This window comes from Ranitomeya imitator, chromosome 1 (assembly GCF_032444005.1).
Source record: "Ranitomeya imitator isolate aRanImi1 chromosome 1, aRanImi1.pri, whole genome shotgun sequence".
Taxonomy (NCBI): Eukaryota; Metazoa; Chordata; class Amphibia; order Anura; family Dendrobatidae; genus Ranitomeya; species Ranitomeya imitator.
In genome coordinates this window covers 817939787-817953025 of record NC_091282.1, presented here as the reverse complement: position 1 = coordinate 817953025, position 13239 = coordinate 817939787, and the positions used below count along the sequence as shown (strand labels likewise).

General features: G+C 39.9%; 1 protein-coding gene across 1 annotated transcript in view; it reads left to right on the top strand.

The window, feature by feature from the left end:
- The window catches only part of GRIN3B (glutamate ionotropic receptor NMDA type subunit 3B), a 226384-nt gene that overhangs the window by 67620 nt on the left and 145525 nt on the right, over positions 1-13239 (top strand). The window contains exon 2 of the mRNA XM_069740034.1: positions 5103-5701. Coding sequence (XP_069596135.1) covers positions 5103-5701 — 599 coding nt within the window. The remainder of the gene's footprint in view (positions 1-5102; positions 5702-13239) is intronic.

The following is a 13239-nucleotide window of genomic DNA, read 5'->3' as shown; positions in this document are numbered from 1 at the left end:
TATATACCTATTCTATGTGTACACATTTATTCTACCTATTCTACTGTAAGCTGTCAGTGTGATTTTACTGTACACCGCACTGAATTACCGGCTTTTCTCTCTAATATATGTGTCTACTGACATATATATATATATATATATATATATATATATATATATATATAGACAGTATATATATATTTTCTTTTCTTTTTGGGACACATGGATCACTTCTATAGCGGTATGTTGGTTTTGCTAGCCTGCGAGAAAACCACGCAGTACGGATGCCATACGGATTACATACGGAGGATGCCATGCGCAAAAAACGCTGACACACCCTGCCTACGGAGGAGCTACGGACCACTTTTTTCGGGACTTTTCAGTGTATTACGGCCGTAATATACGGACCGTATTGTTTTACGCTGTGTGTGACGCCGGCCTAATACTTAGTCTAAGGCCGGGGTCAAAATGCGAGTACAATGCGAGAAACTCACGTGAGTCTCTCTCTCGCATCAATACCTGGCACTGCCGCCGGCACTCAGGATCGGAGCATTCAGCTGCATAGAAATACATGCAGCTGCACACTCCGGTGCCGGGTATTGATGCCAGAGACTAAAGCGAGTTTCTTTCTGACATATGACGTACTACCCCATCGAGGTGGGGTGGGCCCGTATGACCACTGACGGGATAGTACGTCATACGCGATCGGCCGCGCTCACGGGGGGAGCGTGGCCGATCGCGGCCGGGTGTCAGCTGACTATCGCAGCTGACATCCGGCACTATGTGCCAGGAGCAGTCACGGACCGCCCCCGGCACATTAACCCCCAGCACACCACGATAAAACATGATCGCGGTGTGCCGGCAGTATAGGGAAGCATCGCGCAGGGGGGCTCCCTGCGGGCTTCCCTGAGACCTCCGCAGCAACGCGATGTGATCGCGTTGCTCTGAGGGTCTCCTACCTCCTTCCTCCTGCAGGGAGGGAGGTGGCTTACCAAGTGCCTGCTCAGAGCAGGCGCTTGGTAAGCCTGCAGTGCTCTAAGTCAGATCGCTGATCTGACAGAGTGCTGTGCAAACTGTCAGATAAGCGATCTGTGATGTCCCCCCCTGGGACAAAGTAAAAAAGTACAAAATAAAATTTCCACATGTGTAAAAAAAAAAAAAAAAATTCCCATAAATACATTTCTTTATCTAAATAAAAAAAAAAACAATAAAAGTACACATATTTAGTATCGCCGCGTCCGTAATGACCCAACCTATAAAACTGCCCCACTAGTTAACCCCTTTAGCAAACACCGTAGGAAAAAAAAAAACGAGGCAAAAAAAACGCTTTATTATCATACCACCGAACAAAAAGTGGAATAACACGCGATCAAAAAGACAGATATAAATAACTATGGTACCGCTGAAAAAATCATCTTGTCCCGCAAAAAACGAGCCGCCATACAGCATCATCAGCAAAAAATTAAAAAAGTTATAGTACTCAGAATAAAGCGATGCAAAAATAATTATTTTTTCTATAATATAGTTTTTATCGTATAAAAGCGTCAAAACATAAAAAAATATAAATGAGGTATCGCTGTAATCATACTGACCTGAAGAATAAAACTGCTTTATCAATTTTACCAAACGTGGAACGGTATAAATGCCTCCCCCAAAAGAAATTCATGAATAGCTGGTTTTTGGTCATTCTGCCTCACAAAAATCGGAATAAAAAGCGATCAAAAAATGTCACATGCCCGAAAATGTTACCAATAAAAACATCAACTCGTCCCGCAAAAAACAAGACCTCACATGACTCTGTAGACTCAAATATGGAAAAATTATAGCTCTCAAAATGTGGTAATGCAAAAAATATTTTTTTGCAATAAAAAGCGTCTTTCAGTGTGTGACGGCTGCCAATCATAAAAATCCGCTAAAAAACCCGCTATAAAAGTAAATCAAACCCCCCTTCATCACCCCCTTAGTTAGGGAAAAATTAAAAAAATGTATTTATTTCCATTTTCCCATCAGGGTTAGGGTTAGGGCTAGGGTTAGGGTTAGGGTTAGGGATAGGGTTAGGGCTAGGGTTAGGGTTAGAGCTAGGGTTAGGGTTAGGGCTAGGGTTAGGGTTAGGGCTAGGGTTAGGGCTAGGGTTCGGGTTGGGGCTAGGGTTAAGGCTACAGTTAGGGTTGGGGCTATAGTTAGGGTTAGTGTTGGGGCTAAAGTTATGGTTAGGGTTTAGATTACATTTATGGTTGGGAATAGGGTTGGGATTAGGGTTAAGGGTGTGTCAGGGTTAGAGGTGTGGTTAGGGTTACTGTTGGGATTAGGGTTAGGGGTGTGTTTGGATTAGGGTTTCAGTTATAATTGGGGGTTTCCACTGTTTAGGCACATCAGGGGCTCTCCAAATGCGACATGGAGTCCAATCTCAATTCCAACCAATTCTGCGTTGAAAAAATAAAACAGTGCTCCTTCCCTTCCGAGCTCTCCCGTGTGCCCAAACAAGGGTTTACCCCAACATATGGGGTATCAGCATACTCAGGACAAATAGGACAACAACTTTTCGGGTCCAATTGTTCCTGTTACCCTTGGAAAAATACAAAACTGGGGTCTAAAAAATAATTTTTGTGGGAAAAAAAGGATTTTTTATTTTCACGGCTCTGCGCTATAAACTGTAGTGAAACACTTGGGGGCTCAAAGTTCTCACAACACATCTAGATAAGTTCCTTGGGGGGTCTAGTTTCCAATATGGGGTCACTTGTGGGGGGTTTCTACTGTACAAATGCAATGTGACGCCTGCAGACCATTCCATCTAAGTCTGCATTCCAAATGGCGCTCCTTCCCTTCCGAGCCCTCCCATGCACCCAAACGGTGGTTCCCCCCCACATATGGTGTATCAGTGTACTCAGGACAAATTGGACAACAACTTTTGGGGTCCAATTTCTCCTGTTACCCTTGGAAAAATACAAAACTGGGGGCTAAAAAATAATTTTTGTGGGAAAAAAAAGATTTTTTATTTTTACGGCTCTGCATTATAAACCTCTGTGAAGCCCTTGGTGGGTCAAAGTGCTCACCACACCTCTAGATAAGTTCCTTAGGGGGTCTACTTTCCAAAATGGTGTCACTTGTGGGGGGTTTCAAAGTTTAGGCACATCAGTGGCTCTCCAATTGCAACATGGCGTCCCATCTCAATTCCTGGCAATTTTGCATTGAAAAGTCAAACGGCGCTCCTTCCCTTCCGAGCTCTCCCATGCGCCCAAACAGTGCTTTACTCCCACATATGGGGTATCAGCGTACTCAGGACAAATTGTTCAACAACTATTGGGGTCCAATTTCTTCTCTTACCCTTGGGAAAATAAAAAATTGGGGGTGAAAAGATAATTTTTGTGAAAAAATATGATTTTTTATTTTTACGGTTCTACATTCTAAACTTCTGTAAAGCACTTGGTGGGTCAAAGTGCTCACCACACCTCTAGATAAGTTCCTTAGGGGGTCTATTTTCCAAAATGGTGTCACTTGTGGGGGGTTTCAATGTTTAGGCACATCAGGGGCTCTCCAAACGCAACATGGCGTCCCATCTCGATTCCAGTCAATTTTGCATTGAAAAGTCCAATGGCGCTCCTTCGCTTCCAAGCTCTGTCATGCGCCCAAACAGTGGTTTACCCTCGCATATGTGGTATCGGCGTACTCAGGACAAATTTTACAACAACTTTTGGGGTCCATTTTCTCCTGTTACCCTTGATAAAATAAAACAAATTGGAGCTGAAGTAAATTTTTTGTGAAAAAAAGTTAAGTGTTCATTTTTAATTAAACATTCCAAAAATTCCTGTGAAACACCAGAAGGGTTAATAAACTTCTTGAATGTGGTTTTGAGCACCTTGAGGGGTGCAATTTTTAGAATGGTGTCACACTTGGGTATTTTCTATCATATAGACCCCTCAAAATGACTTCAAATGAGATGTGGTCCCTAAAAAAAATGGTGTTGTAAAAATGAGAAATTGTTGGTCAATTTTAACCCTTATACCTCCCTAACAAAAAAAATTTTGGTTCCAAAATTGTGCTGATGTAAAGTAGACATGTGGGAAATGTTACTTATTAAGTATTTTGTGTGACATATCTCTGTGATTTAATTGCATAAAAATTCAAAGTTGGAAAATTGCAAAATTTTCAAAATTTTCGCCAAATTTCCGTTTTTTTCACAAATAAACGCAGGTAATATCAAAGAAATTTTACCACTATCATGAAGTACAATATGTCTTGAGAAAACAATGTCAGAATCACTGGGATCCGTTTAAGCGTTCCAGAGTTATAACCTCATAAAGGGACAGTGGTCAGAATTGTAAAAATTGGCCCGGTCATTAACGTGCAAACCACCCTTGGGGGTAAAGAGGTTAAGCCAGCTTATTGAAACCTGTGTGTTTTTATCAATGGATGTAATGTCTCTGAAACCCCTGTTAATTTTAAAATTCATGTTTTTTGGATCAACTACAGTCCCACTTGAAATGGAGGGGGTTTAAGATTAAAGGTCATTTTTGCATCTGTTGTATCTTACTACTTATTTTATAGTGTAACTGTCATTTAAACTTTTATTTCATAAATCAGTAGTGTACATGAAAATAAGAAATTTTATAATATATGTTATCAGGGAAATATGTTTCTTTCTTCTGGACTGATCATTCATTTTAAAAATTCTCAATTCACGGGTAAAATCTGTATTCAGTGAACACGGAATGTTACATTACTGAGAGATGAGATGACAGTTGCTATTGATAAGATTCTATGTACTCGGGAGGAGGGAAGAACTCTGTCGCTAGCTCTTCCCTCCTCCCACCTCATGTCTACATAGAATCCTATCAATAGCAACTGCCATCTCCCAGCTCAGTGATGTAGAAATGTGTCTTCACTGAATACAGATTTTATCTCAGAATTGAAAATGTTGATAATAAATGATTAATTCTGGCACAGAAAGAAGCAGCTTTCTCTGATAAGATATATTACAAAGTTGCTTATTTTAGTGTGTACTATTGATTTATGAAACAAAAATTATAACAGTGGTTAATCTTTAAGTTTGTCTGTGACAGCTTTGTACACTTTAATTGCTTGACACGTAAAGTATATATTAAATAATATTTGGTTCTTTCTAGAATCCCTTCCACCTGCTTATGGATACTCGAAGCTCAGTTGGTTCTCTCATGGAAATTTTAGGTAGTGTGTTACAAAACAACAGCTGGGAGAAACTTCTGGTTATTACCTGCCACCCATGGGAAACAACAACAATTCTTGACTATCTGACAACTAATACAAGTATGATGACACGTGAAATCCTCAACATTCGTTCTCTCAATGATTCTGCTATAGGAATTTACCTGCATCATCACTTTGAAGATATTAAGGATCTTGAGATTCCCTTGCTCCTGCATGGATGTGACGCACACCATTCCTCTTTAGTATTCAAGGCTGCTCAAGATAGTGGCTTGGAAGTACAAGAGTTTCATTGGATGGTTGGACAGCCTCTCAAAGTGGAAGAGATGCAGACTCATGGGATGCCCCCTGGGTTACTGGCTTACGGAGAGGTCAGCCGATCAAGTTTGGAAAAGTTTATAAGAGATGCAGTAGGATTAGTTACCCGGGCAATCACCAGTGCAGTGCAAGTGAGACCAGATCTTGCTCTTATTCAGACAATGGTAAACTGCAATGACAAACAGACACTACAAACTGAATCTTCTGGTATGTACCTTTCTAGGTGAGTTACAGTCTTTAAAATTCACCTTGTACTTTAAAAACAATAGCAATTATCCAAGGTTTAAAGATTTGGAGTATTGAATTCTGTTTATACATTATTAATAAGCGTAGCATAATAAGTTATCATTTTTTTAACAGGACGTTTTCTTGAGAAGCTAAAAATAATGACCTTCAGAAAGACTGATGTAATCAGCCTAGATAAGCACTGAGGCTCGCAAACCTGGAGAAAGGCTTCTAACATAAGGGTACTAAGAAATGAGACATTTTTAAAGACATGTTAAATAGGTATTGAGAAAGAAACATATATTATGGAAAAAAAGCATTAGAAATATTACAAAACAAATGTACCGTAATTAAATATACAGTAATACCAGAAAGGAAGCTTTTGAGCTTCTTGAGGAACAAGTCATTATTATTATAACTGAAGTACAAAAGGTAAGAATAAATTATAGAATGCGCAAATACGAGAAAGATGGAAACAGTGTCAGGAAAGCAAAACTGAATTTACATAAAATATTAAATACAACTGAGCAGGATAAAGGAAAAGGCAATCTCTTCATTTGCTCAATAAATGTCTCAACCAGAAAGTGCAGAGCTGCCTTAACCACTTCCTGACTGCAGACGGTAGATAAACATCGGCGCTAGCAGGGCTTTGTGCAGCACCGACGTTTGTCTACGGTCAGCGGTTTTGTGCTCACCGGGACCCCCACGTACCTTATAATCAGGGGATTCCGGCGCACAATGCTTCCTGTGACCTCCGACCTCATCGAGACCTGATTGGTTCAGGTCCTGATGACGTTAGCGTCACAGCAGCCAATGAGCCAAATCGCTAGGAAAGTTTGTTGTAGCAACAAACTTCCTTGGGCGATCTGCCTCATAAAAACGCTGTTTCTCCTCAGATCTCCTGTCAATGAGAGATTTGAGGAGAAACAGTGTTACGAGTGCTGCTGGCAACATCTGTGTTAGTCAGCGCTCTTGCTATAAATTTAAAAATACAAATAAGGTAGGTTAGGGTTTAGTGCTATAGTTCGGCTTACTGTTAGGCTATAGTTAGGGTCACTGTTAGGCTAAAGTTAAGGTCACTGATAGGCTAAAGTTAGGATTACTGTTAGGATAAAGTTAAGGTCACTGTTAGGCTAAAGTTAGGGTTTATGTCACATCAGTCATGTCAATCAGTCACGTCACGTCAGTCAGTCACGTCACGTTAGCCATGTCAGAGTTTTCTATTTCTGGAAAAAAATAAATAAATAAAGTGGCCCATCAGTATTATAGTGAAGAGGAGACTTTTGCACTTTTATGTTCTGACAGCAAAGAAAGTGCAGTGTCAGATGGCGATGTGGATTTTGTGGGCTTTAGTAGCAGCGACAGTGATAGCTCAGAAATGAGCAGTGAATCTGCTCCATCCTCACACGCAAGGACCAGTACAACAAGAAGGGCAAATAGTGCTTCTGGAGAAATATATCCAACTCAGGGAACCAGGTATGGACTGGGACTGAAATTCAGCCCTGGCATTTGAAATCACACAGGCCCATGTTGTCCCTGTCCCCAAGCACCAGATGGGATATATTACTAATATTACCCTGGATGGTGGAAAGGAAGATTTTCTGCAAGACCAATATTTCCAATGATACCCGTGGCCTGCTGGGCTAAGTGACGGAGTCAGTGACTTGGTGCTTCATCACAACTCTTAACAGTATGGGTGTCTTGAGAACAACAATTCTGTTAACAACTTAGCAGACAAGGCAGCCCATGACCAGACAGGCCCTTCTGGCATTTGCCAGAATTGACCGATGGCCAGTCCGGCCCTGCAGGGAACAATGCCCAGTACTAGCGCTGTCCCTAGGGCTCGTGAATTGGTGCACACCAGTGTCCGAGGGGCTTTGCTTCTTGATGTAGCATTTCCCAAATGGGAGGCTTCAGATTCGGCTAATCCATTCATCCCTAATTTTAATGCCATTCCAGGTATAAATGTGGAGGTGGAAAATTTGGGACCAATTAATTTTTTTAATTTGTTTACGACAGATAGCTTGCTAGAGCATATTGTTCTACAAACAAATTTATATGTGTCCCAATTCATGAGCCAGAATCCACGATCCTATTATGCTAGGTCAAATTTATGGACACCAACTAATGTCCTAGAAATGAAAAAAATGTTAGGACTTACATTCGCTAGGGGGCTTGTTAAAAAAATAAACATTCGTCCTATTGGTCCAACCGCCCTGTTCAAGCCACCCCTATGTTTCCTGCCGTTCTTCCTAGGACCCATTATGAAATGCTCATGAGGTTTTGGCATTTTAATCACAATAGTCAATGCCCGCCCAGAGATGCCCCAGAACATGACAAGCTTTTCAAAAGCAGACCCATCATCAAAGATTTGACAGAAAAGCTCTTAAAGCTCTACACCCCAACATAATTTAAATGGAAGACAGCACCTCAAACAATATATTCCTTCTAAGAGGGCAAGGTTTGGAATAAAGCTGTATAAAATGTGCGAAAGTTCAACCGGAAGCACATCAGCTTTTTGCATTTATGTGGGGAAAGATAGCCAACTAAACTCACCCGGATGTCCTAGTTATCTGGGGACATCTGGAAAAATTGTTTGGTAGCTGATAACTCCATTTTTACAAAAAGGCTACAATCTGAACGTTGACAATTACTACACGAGCATACCCCTATTTAAATGTCTGGTTGAACATAACATAGGGGCTTGTGGGACCATTCACAAAAACCGTCAGGGGTTTCCACAATTGTTGGTCAACAAAAAGGTCCAAAAGGGGCAGCCAGGGGCTTTACGCAATGGGGAGCTGCTTGCCCTTAAGTATAAGGATAAAAATAGATATTTGTATCCTGAGCTTGATCCACACAGATGCCACAAGGGTCACTGCAGACCAACAGGGATCCACTACTCCAAAACCTGTGTCTGTCATTGACTACAACAAATATATGGGGGGCGTGGACCTTGCAGATCAGGTTCTACAGCCATACCAGGTTTCAAGAAAATCATACACTTGGTATAAAAAGTTAGTAATTTATTTGTTTCCAAGCCCTGCCGTGCGCCCAAACAGTAATATTCCCCTACATATGGTGTATTGGCGAGCTCAGGAGAAATTGCACAACAAATTGTATGGAGCAATTTCACCTTTTACCCTTAGGAAAATGCTAAGTATGGCGATAAAGAAACATTTTTGTGGGAAAAAAGAAATGTTAATTTTTTTTTCCGTCCAGATTCCATTAATTCTTGTGAAGCACCTGAAGCACCTTGAATGTGGTTTTGCACACCTTGAGGGGTTATGTTTTCAGAATGGTGTCACTTTTGGGTATTTTCTTTCATATAGACCCCTAAAAGTGACTTCAAATGTGAGGTGGTGCCTAAAAAAATGGTTTTGTAAAATTTGTTGAAAAAATGAAAAATCGCTGGTCAATTTTTAACCCTTATAACTTCCTAATCAAAAAAAATGTTTGTTCCAAAATTGTGCTGTTGTAAAGTAAACATGTGGGAAATATTATTTATTAACTATTTTGTGTGATATGACTCTCTGATTTAAGGGCATAAAAATTAAAAGTTTAAAAAATTGCGAAATTTTCAAGATTTTCACCAAATGTCTGTTTTTTTCACAAATAAATGCAAGTCATATCGAAGAAATTTTACCACTATCATAAAGTACTATATGTCACGAGAAAACATTTTCTGAATCACTGGGATCCATTGAAGCATTCCAGCGTTATAAGTAAAAATTGGCCCGGTCACGAAGGCAAACAACAGGCTCGGGCGCAAAAAGGTTAAAATTACCAAAATCAAAGACATTGGGAGCAATTCATTAATACTGGTGAAGCTCACTCCAGTCTTAATGAAGCACTCGCTGGAGTACACCGATTTGATTCATTAAGTGGTTTTCACATATTGGTGTAGTTGGTCAAGACGTGCGCATAAATGGCAATGGATGCAATATTTTTGCGCAATTGCCAAGATGCACAAAATATGGTGACTTATTAAGGTGCTTATGCCAGAATTCTGGCGTAAATATCTGAATCTCCCCCATTGGGTTCAGAGGACAAAGACATCCCTGTTCTGCAGGAATTTTAACCATTTCAGATTGAATATGTTCTCAAAATCAATTTCCAATCCTACTGTAAGTTTTAGAAGACAATTTCTTCAAGCAGTGGTACAAGAAAAAATCTGCTTGTTTTAAGAAAACCATGATTTTTATGCACGACAATGCTCCATCACATACATCAAAGTGCTCAACTGCTTGGCTAGCTATTTCTTGGCCCACTCTTGATATTTTGTTAATTGGTGATCAGATTTCAGTGCTTCTTATCTTGGTCATGTCTCTGAGCACAGAACATCTTGCACACCAGTGAAGTTACAGTTCTGAAAAATTACACCACTTGAGGATAATGATTTTCACGTCGCTTCATGAATGATTCTTAAATCTTTGGCAGTTAATGTGCATCTTTTTTCACAACACGTTTCCTGCAACTCTGTTGACTATTTGATTTTTTATTAAAAATAGAATTAAAAACACGGAATCACAATAATATTAAATAGTATTACGGTAAGCATCAGATGTAATGCGCGATAAATACTCAAGTTCCCCCACAAAGAGATTTGCAAAACTTTGGGCAACTTGAGTCCCCATTGCCATACCAAATTGCTGTAAGGACAGTTTATCCTGAAATGAAAAAAAATTATTCTTTAATATGAACTCTAGTTCATTTAAAAGAAAATGTTTTTGTTCCAACCCAATGCTGGGATTTGTTGATAAATAATAATCTATGGCTTGAAGACCCAATACATGGTTTATATTTGAATATAAGGTTGATACTTCCAGTGACGTAAAAAAAATTGGGTTTCCCACAGCTATCATGCACTCCGAAACTCAACTGGAGGCACTTCCTAAAGCAAATCAGGTCATCTGCACCCCATTGCACCTTGGGTAAACTGCTCCTAGTGTTATACCTGTCTCTCACCTAATTGTATTACACTAATTTACTACTCTTAGGTAGTAATTTCCCCAGAGGATTTCCATTACTTTTATATTTTCTGCATGATGATTTCTTTGGAATTAGAAGGATCTCCTAGTGGAGTTGTGAGCAGCTTGGAAGTTAAAATAGAATACTTTTCTACATGTCTACAATCCAAGAAGAACTTAATAGTGATATCAGAAATTGTAAGAAAACTACTTAATTTTTTTCCAATTTGAAAAAAGTATGAAAATAGGATGCTGACTTTCTGGAAATCTGTATGCAAAAAAAATCGGATACCCAAAGATTTAAATAGTAATATACCCTCCATTTTCCCTGAAGATAAAAAATTTACCACAGAGTGGAATGACTATTTGGATCCATGTTCCTTGGGTTAAATAAGATTTTTTTTTTTTAATCCCTTTCCAACATCGGGCGTAATAGTATGCCAATTTCGGACACCCTCCCTTTGATTTGAGCTCCGGCGTTGAGCCCACATCTTTCCCGGCACGTCAGCTGTTTTGAATAGCTGACATGTGCCCAGAACAGCGGCGGGTGGAATCGCGATCCACCCACGGATATTAACCTGTTAAATGCCGCTGTCAAATGCTGACAGTAGCATTTAACATGCACTTCTGGCAATTGCGCCTGAAATCCGCCCATCGGTGACCCCAGTCATGTGATCGCAGGTCACAATGGGTCTCCTTGAGACCTCTATTTTTGTCACTGCCATATTGCTATGAGCGCCGCCCGGTGGTCAGCGCTCATAGCAAGTGAGGTATTCTGCTACATATAGGCGATCTGATCATCGCCTGTATGTAGCAGAGCCGGTCGGGTTATGGCAACTTCTAGTATTCCATGGAGACTATTGAAACATGCCAAAAGTTAAAAAAAATAATTAGAAAAAAAAAAAAAAAAAAAAATATATATATATATATATATATATATATATATATAAGTTCAAATCACCCCCCTTTTGCCCCATTCAAAATAAAACAATAAAAAAAAGTCAAACATACACATATTTGGTATCACCGGGCTCAGAATCACCCAATCTATAAATAGAAAAAAAAGAATAACCTGATCACTAAACAGTGTAGCGAGAAAAAAAGTCAAAATGGCAGAATTACGTTTTTTGGTCACCGCAATATTGCATTAAAATGCAATAACAGGCGATCAAAAGATCGCATCTCAACCAAAATGGCATCATGAAAAACATCAGATCAGCGCTAAAAAAATAAGCTCTCATCCAACCCGAGATCACGAAAAATAGAGACGCCACGGGTATTGGAAAACAGTACTTTTTTTATTAACAAAGTTTGGAATTTTTTTCACCACATAGATAAAAAAGAACCTAGACATGTTTGATGTCCATGAACTTGCAATGACCAGGAGAATCATAATGGCTGGTCAGTTTTAGCATTTAGTGAGCCTAGTACAAAAAAGCAAAACAAAAAACAACTGTGCAATTTCACAGCACTTGAAAATTTTTTCCCGTTTTCCAGAACACGATATGTTAAAACCAATAGTGTCGTTCAGAAGTACAACTCATTTCGTAAAAAGCAAGTCCTCACTCCTCACATGGCCATATTGACGGAAAAGTATACAAGTTATGGCTCTGGGAAGAAGGGTAGCAAAAAATTAAAGAGCAACACCAAAAATACCTCTGGTCATGAAGGGTTTAATAACTAAATGCAAAAGATTAGCTACAAAAGCGACATTGCAATGTGAACCTTTGTTATCTTATCTGATTTAGACAAATGTAAATAATTACTAGAGATGAGTGAATATTTCAATGTTCGGAATACGATTGTCGAATTTGCAATATTCGGTGATTAATTGGTTGAATATTCGCCGAACATATCCGAACACCATTCATGTCAAAGAGAGGCAAAAACAAACGCATGCACAACACCTTATAACGACCCCAAATGCTGCCAAAACACATCAAATGAGGGACAGACACCAGGAAAGTGGCCTCAATTCACCCACAGTACATAATTGCAGCATGGCACTGCAGCATTCAGCCAAGCAGGAGGTATCAGGGTCTGGAATAGCATTTACAGCTTTCAATTGAATGTCACAGTAAGATGAGGTGGATGAGGGATTGGTGTTGGCCTCCTTCGCTGGGAGCCCTGATACTGCATACAACACCTCTACCTGCTTTCATGCTGAGCCACACTCAGGTGGCATAAATATCAGTTTTGTAGACTACTATTGTCAGAAAAATTTAAGGATAGTAACTGAGTCCAAGGAAGTGGAGGCCTGAGGGCCTTCGAGGCCTACCGCTACAGGCAACATGCATGAATGAGACCCAACCAGGAGTGTTCACATTTCCAAAAATTATTGGCAGATACCATCAAAGTGGAATCAATATCACCACAGTTGAAACAGTATAATAAGGACGGACACGTCTTCCACTACGCCCAATCCAGCAGATGGACACCCAACCAGGAGTGTTCACATTTAAACAAATGAGGGCCTTACACCAAAGAAGTGGCATAAATTTCACGAGAGTAGAAATAGTATAATAGGGACAGACAGGTCTTCCACTACACCCAATCAAGCAGATGA